General features: G+C 42.6%; 1 protein-coding gene across 1 annotated transcript in view; it reads right to left on the bottom strand.

The window, feature by feature from the left end:
• Positions 1-8,100: 8,100 nt before the first annotated feature.
• The window catches only part of BETA-UP (beta-ureidopropionase), a 55,899-nt gene continuing 42,480 nt past the window's right edge, over positions 8,101-21,519 (bottom strand). Inside the window, exons 5-8 of the mRNA XM_086494848.1 lie at positions 9,359-9,547; positions 9,046-9,276; positions 8,733-8,957; positions 8,101-8,657 (exon numbers count right to left, since the gene is read on the bottom strand). Of these exons, the coding sequence (XP_086350974.1) occupies positions 8,304-8,657; positions 8,733-8,957; positions 9,046-9,276; positions 9,359-9,547 (999 nt within the window). The 3' untranslated portion in view covers positions 8,101-8,303. The remainder of the gene's footprint in view (positions 8,658-8,732; positions 8,958-9,045; positions 9,277-9,358; positions 9,548-21,519) is intronic.

Genomic DNA, 21,519 nt, shown 5'->3' with positions numbered 1-21,519 from the left:
TGGCACCCATATTTGTTTGTTACCTTCATAGTACTCCTGTTCTTTTAAGCTCCATTGTGATGCTATCCATCCCATGTGTTTGTCTTTCTGTGTTAATTTCCTATCTTTAATCCAAACCGGATCATCGACTTTGACTAAACTGCTCGAAACAAACACTTGCTTGACTATCTTTTGTTTTCTTGAGTACTTTGGCTGATATACCTTTGCTTTTTTGGGTGTCCCCTTTGAGGTTTCCGTTGGGTCACCAATTGACTTTAAGTCTTGAAAGCTTGACTTGCTTGAAGAAGCTGATCCATGAGGGTTCTTTGATGTAGAGGCATATGTAGAGGTTGATCCATGAGGGTTCTTTGATGTAGAGGCATATGCTGTCACACCTTTTGTGGTAATTGATGGAAGGTCCACTTTAGCTTTACCTTTGTCTGCAAGATTTTTGTTCGATCCTTGTGACTTCTGCAACTCTGAATCTGGCATTAACGGTACCTGTAAATGTTGTTGGATACCTCCTGGAAAAGAGAGTATTATCATTGTATCTTCTTTGTAGGTCTTGTGTTGGTCTAACCACTGATGTCCAAGGATAACATCAGCAAGCATTTCCTTTGAAAGCTTCACCTGAAACTTTACCTGCTCTTCATGATTTTGGATGCTAAAGGGTAGCAAGCATCTCTTTTTTACGTGTAGCCTTACCCATGATTTTTCTGTTACCTGGCTTGTCCGAGTAATCTCTAGGATACTCTGGATGTTGTCTGTAACCATATTGCAGTTTGCTTCTTTATCTAGTAGAGGATTGTATCTAACACTTGCTCTTTTTGTATTGCTGAGAACTACAGCTATTCTCACTGCGGTTCTACTGAAGATCTTTGTCCTGATTTTGCCATGGTCTCATCTTGATCTAGCTGTGTCTCTATGGAGGGTAGCTTGAGACTGTGTTTTCCAACCTGAATTACATCAACTAATTCAACTGGAAATGTATGGATCTGTGGACTTCCTATTGCTTCTTGGTTGTCTGTAACCTTGTTCTTCTTTACTTCTGGTTTTGATGGCATTCTCTGCTCAATAGCTTTTGTAGTTGCTCTTTGTTTTGTTTGATTTTCACTTGCTATTGCCTAATTTGCTTTAAGCTTTTCTGAAGTTTTGCTTGATGGAGATGAATCATCTTCAATAAGATCTTCCATTTGAATTGTGCTTGAGGACTTTGTACCGTCGTCCGCGGGTGACCATTGTTGGTCTTCATTCTTGGCTGTCTGTGATGACTCTATCATGTTTACATTCTGTATCTCTAACATCTTCTGGGTCATTGGCATTCCTAATATGATGTCATCTGGCATATCTTTTGCTGTGATCACATAGAATTGAGCTATGATGATCTGTGAACTTACTTCAATGGTGGTGGAGATGATTCCCCCCGCATTTTGCTCGTTTGTTTCCTGATATGCTCACAAATTCAGGAGCATCTTCCAGCTGTGGTTGGCCACATCTTTCCCAAGTGCGGAAAGACATGAGGTTCTTGTCTAACTGAAAATCTAGCTTTACTTCTCTTGATAGCTTTTGTTTGTTCTCACCAACAATGTTGCACTTGATCGTCTCACGATTTGTGTCTAAACTGACTTCTTTTGCTATGGCAACATCCTTTGGTTGAGCTTTATCTACATTTTCTTTGCCTTGACCACCTGCTTCAATTGATGTTGACTCCATTTGCTGTGATACTGCACTTTTTGTTTGCAATTGATGAGCATTGTCCTCCTGCATCTGAGTAACCTTTGATCTTAGAAGATCTATTGTACTTTCTGGCAGAATATGTCTCTTTGGAAGAGATTTTGGTAGTGAGCTTTGTGTAGCTTTCTGGACTTTAGCTCCCATTGACTTTGAATTTTCTATCAACTATTGTGGAAGCTTGAGGCTTTGCATCATCCTCAGATAGTCTTCGACTTCAGTCGGGCCTTCGGTGATATCTTGACACCTTTACTAAATTCATGCAAGAATTTGTTGTTCAAATAATCAATTTTAAGCTTTTGAGATGCCTTTGCATCCTTATGCTGATTTTGAATTTGCAGTGTTCTTACTAGTGCTTCTAATGGTAATGCAGAATCATCTCATTGCATTAAAAGCAACGAGTTAGATGCACTTACATCAAGATTCATATTTCCAATTTTCTCTGTGCCTTGCTTGGCAGTTGATGTGTCCTTGTTGTCTGGATTTCTTGGACAATTTTCAAAAAAATGTCCACCTTTTCGTCCATAATTTGAGCAATACGCCATGACTGGTGGTATTTCATTTGGTTCTGTCATGTCAAGCTTTAGCTGAGGAGCTTCTATTTCTGTGCTTGTCAAGTTGTTGACTTCTTCTTTCAAAACACTAAGCATCAAGCTATAGACTGCTTCATCTTGACCTTTGTACCGTCTTTGACTCGGTTCTCCAATTAGATTTGCTTCTATTGGTTGATATGTTGGATCTTGCAATTGTGGCTCTCGATTATAGATCTGACCACTGTAATCCATGTACAATGATCCTGATTGCATATGCACCAAATGGATGCTTTGCAGACTTGTGCAGATTTCTGGATAAACACTTGGGTTGACTTTTTGCACTTCTATCTGTGCTTCATCTTTGAGCTTGCAATACTTGGCTCCACTGAAGTCTGTGAGCATCTGGGAGTTCTCTAAATTTGGGTTTACCCTAATCAATAGGATCTTGGCTCTCGTGCTGCTTTTGCTACTCACCAAGTATCTATGGCCTTGTGAATATGCATATAAGACTTTGTCTCCATTGTAGCCATAAAGCTGCAAAATTTGCTCTGTTGTAGTTGTGCATGTATTGCCACTGCTACTTGCTTGCTCTGATGTACTGGACCAGAACATAGGATATTTGGCTTGTATCTTGGTCTCCATTTTTAGCTCAAACTTGAGATTTGGGATGTCCTCAAGTGTCTCCAAGATCATCAAGTCAAATGCCCCCACTATGCTGAGGTACATGGATCGCGATCCATGTTTCTCTGTCAAAATTGTTTCTCCAAATTTTGACAGTATGTAGACAAGGTCATATGCAGGCTTTGTACCAATTTTCATCAAATTCTGAGGTTGAGGAATATGGATCGCGATCCATGTTCAACCACATATGGACTTGTCCTCTTAAGAGTTTATTCCTGACTATGTCAACAAGCTAAATCTCAAATCTTTTTGAATTTGGACTTGTTTTGACAAATCAAATACCCAATACTAGGTTTGCACTGCGGTTTTCAGTCTGTCACATGTTTTGCTTGCTTTTGATCCAAATTTGTTCATTTTTTTTCAAAATTGGACTTGGGGATATGTTTCCTTGTGTATGCTCTATTGATCTGGAAAGTTCTAGGCCAAGTTGTTACTATGGATACATGGATCACCATCCATGTTTAGAGCCCATATTAACTTTTTTTGGTACCATCAAAATTAGCATGATTAGTAAGTCCTATGGTATTAAATTTTTTGAAAATGGACTCTGAATTGAAAATTTTGTCAATTCTGGCACTTAGAATATTGACAGTTTTGGTTTTTGATATCCAAATTCAGTTTTGAAAAGACCACTAGTCTCCTTGTGATGTCCTCTAGCTATGGTGCAAGTTTGGTATCAGTCTGTGACATTGGAACATGGATCGCAATCCATGTACCTCTGTGTCAGATGGTAATGAAACTTAACTCACAGCTTGTCCTTGGTTCACTGATCCCTGCTGTATGATTTTTGTATAATTTGACTTGTTTAAGCCAGGCAAAAGTCAATCCCTAGGTCTGTTTTAGGGCTTTCCTCTTTGCACTGTTTTTTGCTCTTTTCACCTACTTTTTGGATTTTTTTGACAAAAATTCTTTGGGGACTTTTGTTTACAATGGTCTCTGCTACAAGCTGGAAAAGTTTCTGTCCAAAAATTTATCAGGTATACATGGATCGCGATCCATGTTCCACCACTTTTGGATCTGAATTTTGGTGTGTTGATAGCTTGTGATATTTGTAGCTTTCTCCACAAAGAATTTATGGTTTTGAATCAGTTTTGCCCAACCAAAATTGACTTCTACACTCTGTTGTGCCAATTTTGACAATGTTCTATTTTTGACTCTTTTGACCATTTTTTGTAACTTTTTTGCATATCATTCTTTTGGGAAAGTTTTTCTAAATGATACCAGCTACCTACTGCTCAAATCTCATTAAAAAAAATGATGAGATACATGGATCGCGATCCATGTTCCATCAGATCTGAACATCAAATTTGATCTGCTGATTACTGGCAGTATCAGTAATCTATTTCACCACTTCTTTTTGGATTTGGACATCTTTTTCCTGGTCAAAAGTAAGTTTTTCTGTCGGCAGTTTTTGATTAGTTTCTGTATTTGGCTATTTTGACCAACTTTCTTCACTTTTTGACATTGTGCCTTTTGGGAAAGTTGTCATAAATGGTATCAGGGATGTACTTGTCAAATATCAGTCCCAAATGTCAAAAGGTATATGGATCGCGATCCATGTTTGATAGCATTTTTTCATGAATTTTGTTCTGTTGGTTCTCTATTCTTTGTAGAAGCCAAATCTCACCCCTTTTTGAATTTGGATCCCAAAAACTTGAAAAATCCCAAATTTTGTGTTTGCAATGCCTGTTTTGTTGTTTTTGCCGTGACAACCAATTCTGATGTGATTTTGAGTTTTTCTTTCAAGCAAACTTGATAAGAGCAATGTCCCGCTGATGTACAATCTCATTGTCACTTTTTTGCAATATTGGTCACTGAGATACACGGATCGCGATCCATGTTCCTTCACAGAATCAGTCTAAACTTTTTAGATTGCTTCTAAAGAGTCTGTCGATGCTCTTGATCCACAAATTCACTTTTGAAGTCTCTACCATTAAATTTTTAAAATTTCAGAGTTATGATCATTTCGATCAAAATATGGTTTTGAGTCTTTTTTCTTTAATTTTTTAGCCCAAATTTAATGGTGGTAGTTTCTACTTACTCTACTCCTAAGTACTGAAATAAAACATGAAACAAAACAAATAAAACGGTACAAAATAAAGTCGAAACGAAAAACGGAACAGCACTCTGAAAGCATAGAGAAAATCGAAGAATGAAATGCTTTTGGCTATCTCATTCACAACCCTCTTTACCTCTCGAAAATAGATCTAGCAAGTTCTCGACTTCTACACTCTATCAAGCACTAAACCCTGTGTCTAGTTGCTTCACTGATAAAGTGTAAATGGAATGGAAAGACAAATCTTAGAAAAAGAACGCTCTAAATACGCACTAGGTCACTCACCATCTAAGGATCATATCCCCGACAGCGATGCCAATGTTAGCGGGTCATGACGACGGACGTCTGTAACATAGCGATCTGACACTAACATAATGTCAATACTCAGGGAAGTGACTCGGATGGGACACGGACTCTTTGAGATCTTCAATCTTAATAAGTGAAGCTTAACAAGCAAAAATACCAACTCAATAAGCAAACCAACACTCAATGATCAAAGAAATCTGTCTATGTCCTTTTTCATAGCTTTAAATCATCACGCCATTTTGACACTCGAACGGATTCAAAATGCAATAAAACTTGAGGAGGAGGTCTAAGACACCTAGGGGCACTATCCTACCAAGTTTGATCGCAATCCAACAAGGTACCAAAATCATGATCCATCATGAAAAAGATCTTGAAAATTGTAACAGAACTATCTAGAAAGGCCGCCCTATGGTTTAGGAACACTCTCCTATGGTCAAAACGACTAAAAACAGTGATTTAAGCACTCAAATCTGCAATTTAAGGCTCACTAACACGTAATCACGAACCACAGCAAAACTAGCAATGCTAACACTTAAATAAAAGAGCGAAAAGAGAGGAACACAATGCAAGTTTCAAAACTGAAATCTGATTACCCATTCATTAGTTGCAATGATTACAAGTTGGAGCAGCTTCGTAGCTTGAGCGTACATATAGTAGAGCTCTCTTCTCTCTAAAGATAAGCCTTTTTTCACTTTATACTTTGGACATTCTAAATGGCCACTGGCCGATTCACGTGGACCTTTACAATTGTCATGACAGATTTGCAACTCAGGGAACTGACCTACTACTCTAGAATCAGGATTTACATAGAGTATCACTACACTACCTCGGCAAAATAATAGACAACAAATGTGGTGTCCGGCTACGTGTTCGACCAGGTGGACGCCGTTCGATAGATTCTCAAACAAAGAACAAGAATGATAGATTGTACACGAAATTCCTCTTGGGAATCAAACGAAAATTGATTTTAATCAAGGCTTTGGTTCCCTCGTTTTAGAAAATCGAAACAACAGAGTTATTGATTCGTGCAATCCTTGATCGTCTTTTTCAGTAATTCAAAGTTGAAACTCTTTGAATCAGTTTTCCATGCATTTGACAATTTTGTCTTCAGTAAATGAGCTATACATCATCTCTAATTTTTTCTTTAATCGTATAAATCCAACAAGCCTATCAATGTTGGCTACCTTAAGCCTACACACATATTCACAAAAGCAGAATAGAGAAGATGAGAATTGGCACCCAAAACAAAAACCAAGCTAAGATCATGCAATTATGTCCACCTAAGTATATTCAACAATAGGCTAATAATAAAGTCATAGTTTTTCCTTTGTAGCTTAACAAACATTCCATACATAGAGAAATTGAGTTGTCTGAGTAATTCTCTTCGGTAAACCCTCGAGTCCCTTCAAGTTATATTTGTTCAACATTCATGATAGTGATTATGGAAAGGCTCCCATATCAATGCAAAGCTCCACAAAAAACGCACCACTTGGGTAACAACACAACACTTGACAATTCAAAAGAGGAATAACCAGAATCCCATTGTGAATTGATGGTTATCAATGGCTTTGATTACAACACGGGACTTTACAAAGAACCTATTAGAAATGGGACAGATTGAAGCAATTTGATCTAGCCAATCTCTCATGCTACCAACGACCTATGTCATCACTATGTTGAGCATCCAAAATACAACCAAAACACTTTGTTCTCAACTACCTAGTAGTATGGTGGGCTTATTATGAGTCTCACCCTTGGTAGTGTAAAACCAAACCTTTGATAGTGTATGGTGTGTTGGCAAGTCAATTGATAATGTCATTTATGTATTCCATTGATTTTCGCCCTAAGCCATGTATTAATGTTACATAAAGAGTAGGAGTCTCCATTCTAAAATACTTCCAAAATTTTCTGCTGCAAACAATGCATTGCATTTGGAAAAGAACACAAAACTAGGAGTTGGAAGTCTCATGGAAGCCTTGAGATCCAATCGTGTATGTGCCTTCCTTTGTCAATGCCAACCTCCCCATCCAGGGTACCTAAGAAACTAGGTATTCTTTTCACAAAAAGGAGCGAAGGCTACTTGTCCAAAATGTAACAACCAATCAGAAGAGAGGGCCTAATCAACTAAACAACTAGCCAACATCACATGAAAGCTCAATGCCCCTCTTAAGTGAAGAATTAAACATGAAATAGCCACTTCATATGGGGAAGAATTGGAGATCTGCTACTAGAGATTGCAACCTAGCCAGTACCTCCAGAATTTTTAAAAACATTCAAAATTTTCTCCAAACAATGCATTGCACTTGAAAAACAGCACAAAACTGCACCAAGTAATCTCATGGAAGCCTTAAGTTCCAATTGTGCACGTGCCTTCCTTTGTCAATGCCTTCCATCATAGTAGTTGCACAACTAAGGTCCTAGGTTCTGAAGATGTGTCCGAACGTTCTATATTTGTTCGAAGTGTTCAAGCATCCCTTCCCCAGGCTCTTTCATTTTGACACAACATAGAGAAAGGGAGCTTGTGTAGGTCATTGCATTAGGTTCGTGCAAACCGTGCAAACGAACTTCCAATTTCCTGCGAACGAATTGAGATCCTGCAGTCCTTTGACTCGCTGCTTTAAAAACCTGTAGTTCTGAGCCAGTCTATTAAAAGCAACAGAACTGTTATTATTAGTACCACTTTACACGTGGATAGCCTCTCCATCCAGAGGGCCTTAAACACTCCGCATTCTTTTTTTTCCGTTGGCAAAAAGGATGCAGGCTACTTGTCCAAAATGTAACAGAAGGGAGAACCCAAGCAACTAAACCACTAGATAGCATCACACGAAAGCTCAATGCCTTCTTTTAACTTAAGAATTAAACAGGAATAGCCACTTCACAGGGGAAGAATTGGATTATTGTCTGTACATAGTATGAAGTGTATTATTGCGACTCTTACTAGAGGTTGCAACTTAGCCGTTGCTTCCTTATTGGCCATGTTACAAGCTGTTTTCAAAAATCAAACTACACATTCTACATCACGGTAATAGGGGATCCTTAATCACTTGAGGCTTGAAGTCCTCTCTGATGTAAGCTTTCAAGAGATGTGCATACTTTTCATATCGTGCAGTCATAGGAAATCCCCATTTATCTTTCACCTGTTGACACAAGTTAAGATCCATATCCGCAATCATCAATCCATCTTGAAACCTTGAGAGACAAGGTGTACAGGATGCATCTGGAGATGCAAAGTAGCTTGAGCCATAAAAATGACCAAAATCAGTGTGTGCTTCTTTTCCATCACCAGACGTAAAAGCTCTTGGAAAGACCTCTGTGCCAACACGGTTGATTGCGCCCACATAGTAGCTATTGGCTATGGCAGCATTTCGAGCCTGAAAGGCCTAAAAGTAATCAGTTGCATACAATTGAATTACCTAAGGTAACTTTCACGTAAAGAAAGAGCTGACCTCAATGGGCCACATTGGTTCACTCAAGTCGCCAACAGTAGCAGAAGGATTGAAAACAATCTCTGCCCCATTCAGCCCAAAGGCCAGCCAATTCAATGGATGATGACGGCCATAACAAATATTTACTGCAATCTTTCCGTAAGCTGTTTCAAAAACAGGGTTGCCTGTATTTCCTTCCATGTAATAAGTACTCTCGTTAAAGTCTCCAACTCTTGGAATATGATTCTGCCAAAGGTCCACATCATCTTTATAAGTGTTAGAATGAAAATAGTGCACATCCATGGCCACATTTCGAGCATTTCCAAGATGTTACCTTGCGATGTTTACCGATTATGTGTCCGTTGTTACCGATTACAACTGCAGTATTCCATAAGATATCTCCGTGGCTCTTGTCTCGCTCCAGGATCGGACTTACAATGACCATATTATGCTTCTTAGCTAGAGCTTGAAGAAACATCGTTGACTTGCCTTGTTCTGCACTTTCAGCAAATTCACACCAGGTTTTCTCTCTGGTACAGAAGGCAAAAGGCATTGTCCATGCTTCCTATCCAATGAATTGACCATAGTAAAGTTATGCATTGAAAAAGAGACACTAAAATTAAACCACGATGCTGTGCAGGAGAAACCTGAAGGCAGAGGATGTTCACGGAGGCCTTAGCTGCTGCATCAATCATACATTCCACCCGATTCATAATTGCCCTCTTTTGATCCAAGAATGGCTCCGTCGTCGGCAACACAATCTTATTTTGGATGACGGCAGTGCGCACCACACGAGGACTCCGCATCTCCTCTCTCCTTGCCTTGAAACTGTAGCCCTGACAATTATCATCACACTATCAATGTTGGGAAAAAACCAAACACGTGCAACTTCCACACCCAAGATGCTGCTTTACAGCTCTATGCAACTGGTTAGTTGAATAGGTTACTTTGAATGGGTTCAGGAAAAACAAGTTCACGGGGCCATGCAGAGGGAAAAGGAGAACGTTTACACTCTTCTCTCTGATCGCCCCGAGTCTCATTCAAGCTAGGTAGTGGAAGGCTCCCCACAATTTGTTTTTCTAGCCCAAAAAAGACGAGGATTCTTCTATTAGCTTTTAATCTGCCCAGCTTGCCACACCTCCCCCTCTCAAGAGGATATACTGTATAAAAGCAAAGAGAAACTCTCCCATGATCAACAAGATATGTGCGACAGCTAGAAAAAAAGGGAGGAAGGAAAAGCCGCACAAATGGCCTGTAGTGCCAATGGATACCTTGGCCCACCATAAAGAAAGGTCCAAGCCGCCATAGCTGAATAAATGCCTAATGTCATCTCTCATCCGTGTCGAAGCTGGGAGAATGGATGACCATCACACAGAGGATCTGAAGCCAATTTTGTGGTGCATGTGGGCAGTCTTTCTTAGATGACGCCTCTGCGGCATCCACGTCCAGTCAAAGGATGTCCGCCCTATGCTCCAGACACCCACAGCTGTCCCTCGCTATGCTACTAGCCACTGAAAAGTAGTAATCCTATAAGACTGATGAGTAGCCCATTGGCGAGTCCCAAAATCTAAGAGAATCTCATCATTGATCCCCTACGGTTGCCAATGCTGAACACCTATGGGGATGGCCTCACAGAAAGCCATTAGGATGTGCCATCCAAGCCACACAGCATGCTGGAAAAAAGGAGGCCATAAGAGTTTTAGAATGTCTGTCGCCCTCAAGCCACTTAAATGATGGGAAAACTTGGAAGACCTAGGTCCTGAGGCAAATGATAACACTGACTATCGACTACTCCTGCTGATTCCTCCAACACAAAGGGAAAGCAAAGCAAATTGCAGACTCCATAGCCTCGATCTCCTCTGGCTGGCAGAAGGAAAATATGTATTCTAATCCAAGAGGGTGCAGTGTCCGCCTCTTTATCACCAAGGTACCGTGTGAAGTAGTCAAAGGCTCCCCTCTGTAGCTCAAGTCAAAGCCAACCAAGCCTCCGGGCAGTGCCGAGAGAGGAGAAATCTGAACCTGCATCCCCCGAGGGATGGAGTCCTCCTCCCTGGTGACTGGTGACAAAACCCTCCCCATAAAGAGGTGCACTGCAAGAGGCAGCTCAGTCCCACATGAGTACACGTGTGCGGAAGGGTGTGTATGTGCAGGCCACCTAGTGTGCAACTTTCTGTGGAGTGGTTTAGATGGGACTACTTACAAGCGGCCACGAGTTCATTGGGGGACAATTGACTTGCCTAGGGAGGAGGGAGGCTTGGGGATTATTTGCTAGGCTCATAGTACGCAATTTGTTTCCGGCCCAAGGTGGATAGGTATGATATTTTATGGTACAGAAAAAATGATAAAAAAACATGGTAAACACTACCAATCCAAAAAATACGTTAAGTACTAATTACAATAGATGTACATGTTTACTTAGGCATGGTTGCACACATTTAAATATGCATGCATACACACCAACATACATGCACACATATGCACATATACATACATATGTCTACAACCTAATATAAATGCATGCATACACGCATGTGTGTATAGCAACCGGTACGTTAAGTACTAATACCAATACATGTATTTATCGTATGGTATAAGAAGAATGAGTTATGAATGAAACTTTGTTCCGGCCTATACCATGCTTTGGTACATGCGTTGGGTCTATGGATAGTGATGGTGCTCAGATTCATCCTCACAAATGCTCCTTTGGATATAGCTCACCCCTTATTGAAGACCCGATTTCCCAATCACTAGGGCTTTAGGGTACTTTCTGCTAGGGTCTCCCTAAGGTGCTCTGGCCCAAGTTTCGGCGCATCTGAGGCCCTAGAACAACTAGTTCTATTCTGATGTGCACACAACTAATTAGATAACTATTTTCTCGTAAATAAATTAACTATTTACAAAGTCTGACATTGTTACACTTGCCTTCTCCCTTGTCTTATGTAGCACAATGATTCTGCTCTCGCGCACCTCTCTCACCCTTTGAATACAGAATCATATTGCCCAACTCAAGGGCTTTCCAACTGTATGTACAGTTGTGTGGGTTCATGCGCGTATGCCGAGGCAAGCCTCTTGTCCAGGTACTGGATTAGCTAATTGCTAATCCCCCGCAGGTACAAATGAATTCAGAGAGATTATGCAAGAAATCTCGTCCGATTCAAAGGGCAAGTAGCCCTACACATGCGAGAGTACGAGGGCTTGCTATGGACGCGATCGGCACACGAAACGGAGCCCAAAACAGTAAAATACAGCCTGCTATGTATTTTTGCAGGTTTAGGGTTTTGACCCTGATTGATCCCTAAAACCCCCAAGAGCTTCCAAGAAGCGAGGGGGTCACTCTACGGGTGATCTGGTGCACTTCGGGGCAAAAAAACAGAGAATTCAGTGTGCTGCAGATTCTCGCCAAGTTTGGGAAAGTGCTCCTATGGGCCGGGGAAGTCACCTTTTGCATGGGGATTTTGTTTGTGAAGCCTCCTACTGCGGTTATGCTGCCGAAATCGGACTAGAGTAGGCCATTTTCAGCCCCGTAAAAGCGGGACAGCCCGTAGAAACTTACAAGTTTTCTCCCAAGTTTTATAAGAATAAAGAAGTACCTAAAGGGGCGCCAATCTTTGGGGCCTATAGGGTGTCAGTGTCTGTTTGTAGTACTCTCGCTGCCAAGCCGTGGTTTTAGTGGTGTTAATTCCAATCACACTTTTATTTGCGAAGTGTCTCTGTGTCGTAAAGTTCAAGTAAAGTTTATTAAGTAAAGATTCAGGTGAAAGCCAAAGTCTAACGCCCTACGGGCCGGTTCCATGGTTCCATTGTCAGGATAGAATCACTTTTTCCTTAAAGAGTGAGCCTTGGTTGGTTTGCGGCGAAGACACAGAGCATAGGAACTCGGAATTACACTATGGCTGACAGGACAAACGATGCCAGGGAAGAGGATTCCTCTTCAAAGGACAGACAAGCTATTCCTCCTCCAGAGTTTGAGTGTGGCGAGAGTTCACTGCCACCGCTGTCTATACCTTTTGTTTGATTTGAATGCTCCACAAGGTCAAGGGTATATGACTCATTGACTAGGCAACTTGCGTTCAGGACACGGTTGGTTGCCGCTGTGAATGTGATTTCTCGATTGGTGCATAGTCCTAGGTTTATGGAATTTATGCAAGCGCCACCAGTGTCACCAACAGACAAAAGCAATTGTCTCATGCAGTAGAGCCTGTTGAGGCTCAAGCCCAGGTCCCTTGTGCTTCCCAGCAGGGCAAGGAGCACTCTCATGTTACGAAGTCAGTTGGGGCTTCAGACAACTTCCTTCTGTGACCTATCCACAAACGGGTGGTTAGGACACCTATTCAGCGAACCACCTTTAAAAGTCCAAATGTTCCATTAAATGAACAAGGAGCCACTTTCCGGGCTATGCGACAGGTTTTTCCACCACCCACGGTACATCCTGGTTATTTCAGGGTTGGATCTGTGTTTTAGAGCATGGCTGGTTATGCGCCTGGAAATCAGCAATATATGCCAGGAACAGTGTTTGGGGTTATGCAAGGCATGATGCCCAGAGTGACTGGGAACGACCGAAACGGGCACCGCCATTCTCGGAACGCGTTCTCGCACAAGCAAACCGCAGGAACGGATATGGCAACGGAACGGCATTCCGCCCGGGGACATAACCGGAATGTCTACCGTAACGGGGGACCGGAACGCGGGAAATCCGGAACGGCAGTTTTTAAAATTCAAAACATCTGACCGTTTTTTTTTTTTAAACATCCGTTTTGAGGCAACGTTTTTGGACGCTTGGGAGAGGGGGTGAGGGGGCTATAGCCTATCCTATATAAGGGCAACTTTGCCTCCTATAAACCTCATCCCTCCCTCAAAGATTCAAGGGCCAAGGTCAACCGTCGGTGGCTTCATTCAACTTTTGAAGTTCTCATGCTCAAGCCTCACATGCTCTAGCCTCTAGCCTCGGCCCTCTCCATCAAGCCTCTCTCGAGTTTCGACTCTCTCCGCATCCCTTGGGCAAGGCTCATTGCTCAGCCTTCATTCATTCTCGTCTCTCTCCCTCTCTCTTGGGCCTCAAGGCTTTAAGTCTCAAAGCTTCAAGGCTTCAAGCTTCAAGCTTCAAAGCTTCAAGCTTCAAGGCTTCAAGCTCCACACCGCAACCCCTCTCTGTAACAAACTTGGACACTCCGAGTCAAGAATCAACCGCGACAGCACCAAATAACCACTTCAAAACAATTCACAGATCACAATAGATTTGCACTGGCCCGGCGGAGTTCCGTGCCTAGAGATATTGGCCCCAAAGACTGGCGGCCCTTTCGGTATTTCTTTTTATATTAATCAGTTCAAAGTACAAGAGAGTGGCTAGGGTTTCACTCTAAGACTCTGCGTCTAGATGCTCTGAGAAGTAAGGCCCTCACCACTAATTTAAAGGTTACAAGGGATGCCCAAAAGCAGAGCCCCAAAAGCTTCAAATCAAAAGCAATTGCTCTCTCTCTCTCACAGAGAGTCAAAACTTGAAAGCAAAAGCATTCTCTCTCTCTTTCTCATATTGTAGAGAAAAAGCAAGATTTGCGTTGCTCATCATTTATTAATAAATAAATAAAAATAAAAATTAAAAGCCTTCGCGATTTCTGGAAATTAGGGCTTTTGGCAAAAATTAGGGTTTGCAAGAATTTTAGGGTTTCTGGCAGAAATTAGGGTTTCTGCTGTCCATAGCCACGTCATCACTTTGTGACATACCCCCCTCTTGAAAGCATTGTAATCGACCGCGATTACACCTGCAAAACCGACAAAAGCCATAAACCGTCTTAGCAGACACTGATTGTTAGTACCTACGTACTAGGAACACACATCTAGTACATGTACAAAATCGACAGTCACATCAAACGACATCGCAGGACATCAGCAGACATCACAAGACATCACATGACATTCAACATTTATTCGGATCTTAGACCATGATTTATCGGCAATGTAGCTAGCAATCACATCTAGGTCCAATCGGGACCTCATCGATGTCCGATTGACTAACCCCTATTGCAACCATGTCTATTCGAGATCAAGTAGACCAAAATGTTGCACTCATTTCGTCTATCAGTTCCTGCACTCAAAAGAAGTGAAGAAACAAATCAGTATCATTATCAGGAATTCCATTTCATAAAGTCATCCAACAGAATACTGTCAGCTCTCAGTATCCTTGAAGCTCAAAGAGACATCAGTGACTTTAGTATCAAAATCAAGGCATCTGTTGACAAAGGAGCGGAGCAACTCCCCTCTTGTGCATCCCACTGCACCAGATCTTCGGCCAAGCTTTTTGGGTTCCGTTTGGAGTAGACTATGCTAAACCAAAACATGGAGGTAAAGTTTCACAATCCGAGGAGTATCTGCTAGGTCCTCCTCCTCCATCCACTTCGCATCAAATGTAGGAAAGTTCTTGAACTTAACCAAGAACCGCCTTCTGACTTTACCTTTCTTCGTATCATTATGTGCCAAAATCAGTTCAGGAACAAGGATCTCCTCGTTTTCTTCCACTTCGGGTTGCTCATCAGGCTCCCCATCATCAGGCACATCACCCTTAACAGGTTTCAAGAGACTCACATGCAATGCATTGTGAATCCTCGAAGTGTTTAGCAGTTTCAATCGGAAGGAGACATCATTTATCTTGTCAGTGATCTGGAAAGGTCCGTAGTATTGCATACTAAGCTTTGGGAAAAAGCCTCTCCTTTCCCCTTTTCTTTCGTAGGCGTGCCTTCTCAAAACGTAAGAGCACCCAATCATCCTCCTTCAATTTCATGTTGCGACGATGGCGATCCGCTGCCTTTTTCTGTCGTTCTTGAGACTCCTGCAAAGTCTCGCGAACCTTGGCAAAAGCCGTATCCAAATCTCGCGAATATTCATCCGCTTCAAATATCTAATCTTTCGTGCTCAGGAAGGATGGAACCTTCGCAGCACTTTCAACAATCTCACATGGCGTCTTCCCCGTCGAAGAGTGTATCGTGTTATTGTAGGCAAATTCCACCAAAGGTAAGTTCTTTTTCCAATGAGTCTTCTGATCCGAGATACAAGACTTCAATAATCTAAAATCACTGAATTGGCAATCTCAAATTGCCCGTCAGTCTGCAAGTGAAACGATAACGAGAACTGCAACTGTGTGCCAATGTTCTCCCAAATTGCCTTCCAAAAGAAACTCATAAATCTGGGGTGTCTGTCGGAGACAATCGTCTCAGACGTGCCATGTAATCGAAAAATCATTGTGATCATTCTATGTTCTCGGGAGATCAAAAATGAAATCCATTTCAATACTTTTCCAGGGGCGGGTGGGTCTGGGTAAAGGCTTTAACAATCCCTCTGCCTTATGTCTGTCAAAATTGACCTTCTGGCATACTAAGCAACTGCACACAAACTCTTCCACATCCTTTTTGAGTCTCGGCCCAAAGAAGTATCTCTCTACCCCCTTCATGGTGGTAGCAATGCTGCGGTGACTCGTAAAAGGTGGACAGTGGCATTCAGTCATAACCTTTTCCCTCAACGGTTGTGTAACGCCACAACATAGTCTTTTTTCATCAAGTACCCTTCCCGAAGGGAGTTTCTAGCTATTGTCTCCCCATCCCGTATCCGTGTGAAAATATCTGCAAAATCTGTGTTTGTGGCATACTGATCGACCATATCCTCGAAGCTCCTATGATGTATCGCGGAAATAGCCAGAACCAACGGCTTCCGAGACGAAGCATCTGCCACCACATTCTTCTGTCCCTGTACGTGGACAATCTAGAAGTGAAACTGTGACAAGATGTTCGCCCACCGCATTTGCTTTTCCGAAAGCTGTTTCTGTGACAAGAAGTAGCGTAAACTCTTATGGTCTGTAAAGACAGCAAAATCCGCTTCGAGTAGGTAATGCCACCACTGAGTAAGAGCATGGATAACCGCCAAAATCTCTCTCTCATATAGCTGTGCTGTCATCTCCGGCCTAGAGAACAATCGGCTCTCATAAGCTATGACATGGCCTTCTTGCATCAAGACCGCACCCAGACTACGACCACAAGCATCACAATATACTTCAAATGACTTCTGCAAGTCCGGCAAAGTCAAAACTGGTCCCGTAGTCAATTTCTCTTTCAATATTTGAAAGGCAGTCAACTCTGTGGATCCCCACGAGAAAGGTACTCCTTTCACTGTCAAGATATGCAAAGGGGAAGCAACCTCTGCAAACTTTCATATGAACCGCCTGTAGTACGAACACAGTCCCAAGAAGCTTCTAACTTCATGGACATTCCTCAAATCGGGCCAATCACGGATAGTCTCTATCTTGGCCGGGTCCATTTGCACTCCTGCAATGTGTCCCAAAAAGTGTATCTCTGGTAGGAAAAATTCACTTTTCTTTGCATTAATCACTAACGTGTGATCTCGTAATGCCTGAAAGACTTGAAGCAGATGATCTTTGTGTTCTGCCTCATTCTTGGAGAAAACAATGATGTCGTCAAAGAAAGTGCCAACAAATAGCCTATACTCTCGAAAAATCCTGTCCATCATCCGGTTAAATGTCGCAGGAGCATTGGTTAAGCCAAAAGGCATCACCAAAAACTCAAATAACCCAAAAGTCGTCCGAAAAGCTGTCTTGTAGACATCTCTTGGCGCTATCCTGATCTGATGATATCCACTCTTCAAGTCAATCCTGCTAAAGCACGAGGATCCCTGTAACCTGTCGAGTATATCATCGATCCTAGGAATCGGAAATCTGTTCTTGATGGTGATTTCGTTGAGAGTGCTATAATCGATGCACATTCTCCAAGATCCGTCTTTCTTCAAAACCAACAACACTCAAGAGCAATACGGTGAAGTACTAGGCTGGACAAGACCCTTTTCCAAGAGGTCTTTCACTGGGTTCATAATCTTTTCATTCTGTACTCGGCTCACATGGGAAGGTGGCTGATTCGGTGGCGTGCTTCCAGGTATCAGATCAATGGTTTGATCTTCAGGCCCTCTGAAAAGCAATCGGCATGAGTGTGGAGAAAAATCTTGGCGTTCTTTTGATCAGGTCAAAACATATTCAACCTTTATCCATCGTTCAGTTCTCTCCCAAAAGAATGAGTAAAGAAACTGAAGTTCATCAAGTACAATCTCTGAGCCCTTCATTTGTCAAAGTCGCTTTCTCGGCCCGGTAGTCAAATACGGCGTAGTTCTGGTGGTGCCAAGGGATTCCGAGTAGAACGTCACTCGCGTGCCCTGAACACCCCTGTCATTGCAAACGAAGTTTGCCAATGCTCGGTGTAATGGCAACATCCCATCCGAGTGCCAGTCGAACTACCTCCACCTGTGGCGTCAGTCTGTCGGGCGTAATTCCAAATCGAGCCGCCAATTCCAAGTGAAAAGAAGTTGGCCTTGGCTCCTTCAAAAGAGCTTCCTGATCCTTCACTTTGCCCCAAAAAGCGGCAAAGTTTGTACTTTCATTCATTTGATTCGGTGCAAGTCCCACACCATGTGGTACCAGTTCTGCTTTTCTATCTGCCTTTTCTGCCACCTTCCTCAGCTGCTCTCGAACCCTCAGGCCTGTCGTCGTTCTTATCGTTCTGTTCTTTTTGTGCCTTTTTAGGGCACTTCGCAGAGATATGTCCATGTTCCCCGCATCCAAAGCACTTCCCCTCTCTAATGAAGCGAGCTCTCTCCTCAGGAGTAAGCTTGGGTTGTGCATCCTTTTTCTCTGGGTTGCTCTTTTTCTTTCTACTTTCAATCCCAGAAGTCTGTTCGGCTCGTTGTGTCATGGCCTCATCTGTGGGGTAGGTCAGATTGCCAGAGTGAATGGCAAAGCCCCGCTTCGCATGACTCATCAACTCCTGAATAGAAGCTGACTTCTGTTCCAAGCAGTGATCTCGGATCTCTGTAGGTAGACCCAAGGTAAACCGCTCAATCTGTTCTCTGAACGAGATCTTCTTGAATGAAGAGGCGAGTAGAAAAGAGCTCCAGAATCTTTCACAATAAGCATTGATTGTATCTTTCTCGGTCATCCGAAGATGGTTCCAAGCAGCTCGTACATCTCGTTCATATTCTTGAGTCAACCAAGAAGAAATAAAAAGCTTCTTAAATTTCAGCCATTGAACTGGCACAGTCTTGTTTAAAAGAAGAGTGGACCACCAAGTACGAGCATTCCCCTTAAAGTAAGAGGTAGCTCTCCGAATCTTAGAGTGCTGTGAATAGCGTCCTCCCGCGAAAGCGATGTCAAACTGTTGTATAAAAGACAAAGCCTTCGAAGCATCTGAGTATCCTGAGAAAGTATCAAACTTGATCGAGTGGCCACCTTCCTTAAACTTTCGGACTTTCTTGCTTTTATCTTTGAGAAAGTCATACTGGTTAGCTTTGTAAAAATTCTTCTTGTTCCCATAAAAGTTTCCGTCATCGGAATCTAAGCTGTCTGTAGACGAGTCCTCAGTAGAACTGTCAGTCTCTGGGCGAGATTTAGCCTTCTATGTCTTTCTCTTGGCCTTTCCGAAGCGTTGCTTCTTGCTTCGCTTTTTACCTTTTCTGTCTTCTTCGCTCGAATCCGAGGAGCTAGAAGAACTGTCAGAAGAAGAAGAAGAAGAACTGGGTACTCCTTCAAATCGAATACACTTCTTCTGTTTCTTTGCCTTGTCAAAAGTCGACCGACGACCCAAATATCCCAGGAAGTCAGTGCCTTTCTTTTGCTTTTTGCCGTGTTTTTTGTCTTTCTTTTGCACGTCGAAAAGCTAAGCAATCTGTGCATCAACCACGTTCTCCAGTTCCTTCTCCGTATATTTCTTGGAGGCAGAAGGTTTCTTGAGAGCGGGTTTCGGGAGTGGTGTCGTGGTTCTCTGCCACTTTGTTTGTACCTCTTCCAGAGAGGTCTGGTTCATATATTTTGCTATCTTCGGATCCTTGGCAAAATTGAGCATCATCATCGTTGCATCGCCGATCAACTGGCGACGCTCCATCTCTCGCCGCTCCGCCTGAGTAGGCCGAGGCGGGCCATACTCTCTGCCGGAATCTTAGTTGTGATCCCTGCCCACATCTCCAGATGCAGAGGGAGTCGACTGATCCTTGCGTGAAGCCATAAGTGCCGCGGAAAAAAAAAATTCGGGGATCGGATTTCCCGTAGAAGAGAAATCGGCCATGCTCTGATACCACTGTAACAGACTTGGACACTCCAAGTCAAGAATCAACCGCAACAGCACCAAATAACCACTTCAAAACAATTCACAGATCACAATAGATTTGCACTGGCCTGGCGGAGTTCCGTGCCTAGAGATATTGGCCCCAAAGACTGGCGCCCCTTTCGGTATTTCTTTTTATATTAATCAGTTCAAAGTACAAGAGAGTGGCTAGGGTTTCACTCTCAAACTCTGCGTCCAGATGCTCTGAGAAGTGAGGGCCAAAGGTTACAAGGGATGCCCAAAAGCTTCAAATCAAAAGCAATTGCTCTCTCTCTCTCACAGAGAGTCAAAACTTGAAAGCAAAAGCATTCTCTCTCTCTTTCTCATATTGTAGAGAAAAAGCAAAATTTGCGTGCTCATCAAATTTTTATTTTTATTTTTTAAATAAAAAATTTAATAGCCTCTACGATGTCCAGAAATTAGGGTTTTTGGCAAAAATTAGGGTTTGCAGGAATTTTAGGATTTCTGGCAAAAATTAGGATTTCTGTTGTCCGTAGACACATCATCACTTTGTGACACTCTCTCTCTCTCTCTCTCTCTCTCTCATCATCATGGCCCAAGCTTCCGCATCAAGTGAACGTGTGCCCTTGGGCACGAAGAAGAAGAAGGATGAAGCTTCATTTGGGACGAAGTGCATTCCCGAGTGTTGGGAAAGGCCGGTGGTGCACGTGCACTGGAAGTGCAAACTATGCGAACGACAATTCGGCACAACTAAAGTACGTGCTCACCTCCTTAAGCTAGAGGGACATGTCACATGACACATCCAACCCTATGTGTCCGTGGACAAGCTACAGCATGACGAGGGTTCAGTTCAGTCAAGTCAGTCTAGAATAGGAAGTGATCTGACACTTTTGTGAGTCTGTTCGCAGACAGTGCATGTCCAGACACTTAGATTAGATGCATATCCTCCGGTTGCACACAGCATGATCATCGGCATTCCCATCAGAATCCATCATAATCCATCAGGGGAATTTTCCAGTCTATTAAACCTATTTTCCTATTTTTGACATTTTTCACTTATTTATTAAGTGACTTTTGTTGGGAACTAGGTAGGGCAATTTTGCTAAGATAATACATAAGCAAACCAGAGTTAGCACTTTCTGGCAGAAGAGGCAACAGGAGCACTCGCTCAACAGGCAACTTCTCAGTAGAACCCCCAGATGCCCTGGCGTTTTTGCATCACAGCAGAAGGCTAGCATTTTTTGACCAGATCAGCCAGCGTTTTTGCATTGGCACAGCCTGGCGACAAAAGGAAGCAGAAGACTCCCAGCGTTAGCAGATTTCCACAGCAGAACTCCAAATCAGCCTAGCGTTTTTGGATTTGCAGAATTTCCCAGTGATTTGCAGATTCTTCGCGACAAGACACTCATATGCACTAGCGTTTTCAGTTTCAGCAGTTAGATTGGACCCCCCAACCTCGCAGATCTCACCTTCCTGCAGCAGATTCTCGCCACACGGTGAGATTCATCAAGGTTTACAGTTTCAGCCCGGAAAACGCAAATTTCAGCATCTGCGTTTTCAGCGCGTCGTCGTCGTACCATCATCACCGACATAGAGTCAGAATTCAGCAGATAAAGATTTGCAGATTTCAGCCCTTAGCCTTTTCAGATTTCAGCCCATCTCGTCGTCGACATCGTCAGCAAGTACAAAGCATTGTAGAGATT

Source organism: Adiantum capillus-veneris, chromosome 22 (genome assembly GCF_014529385.1).
Source record: "Adiantum capillus-veneris isolate H3 chromosome 22, ASM1452938v2, whole genome shotgun sequence".
NCBI classification, from domain to species: domain Eukaryota; kingdom Viridiplantae; phylum Streptophyta; class Polypodiopsida; order Polypodiales; family Pteridaceae; genus Adiantum; species Adiantum capillus-veneris.
The sequence above is the reverse complement of the archived record's forward strand: the minus strand, read 5'-3'. Positions and strand labels throughout refer to the sequence as shown.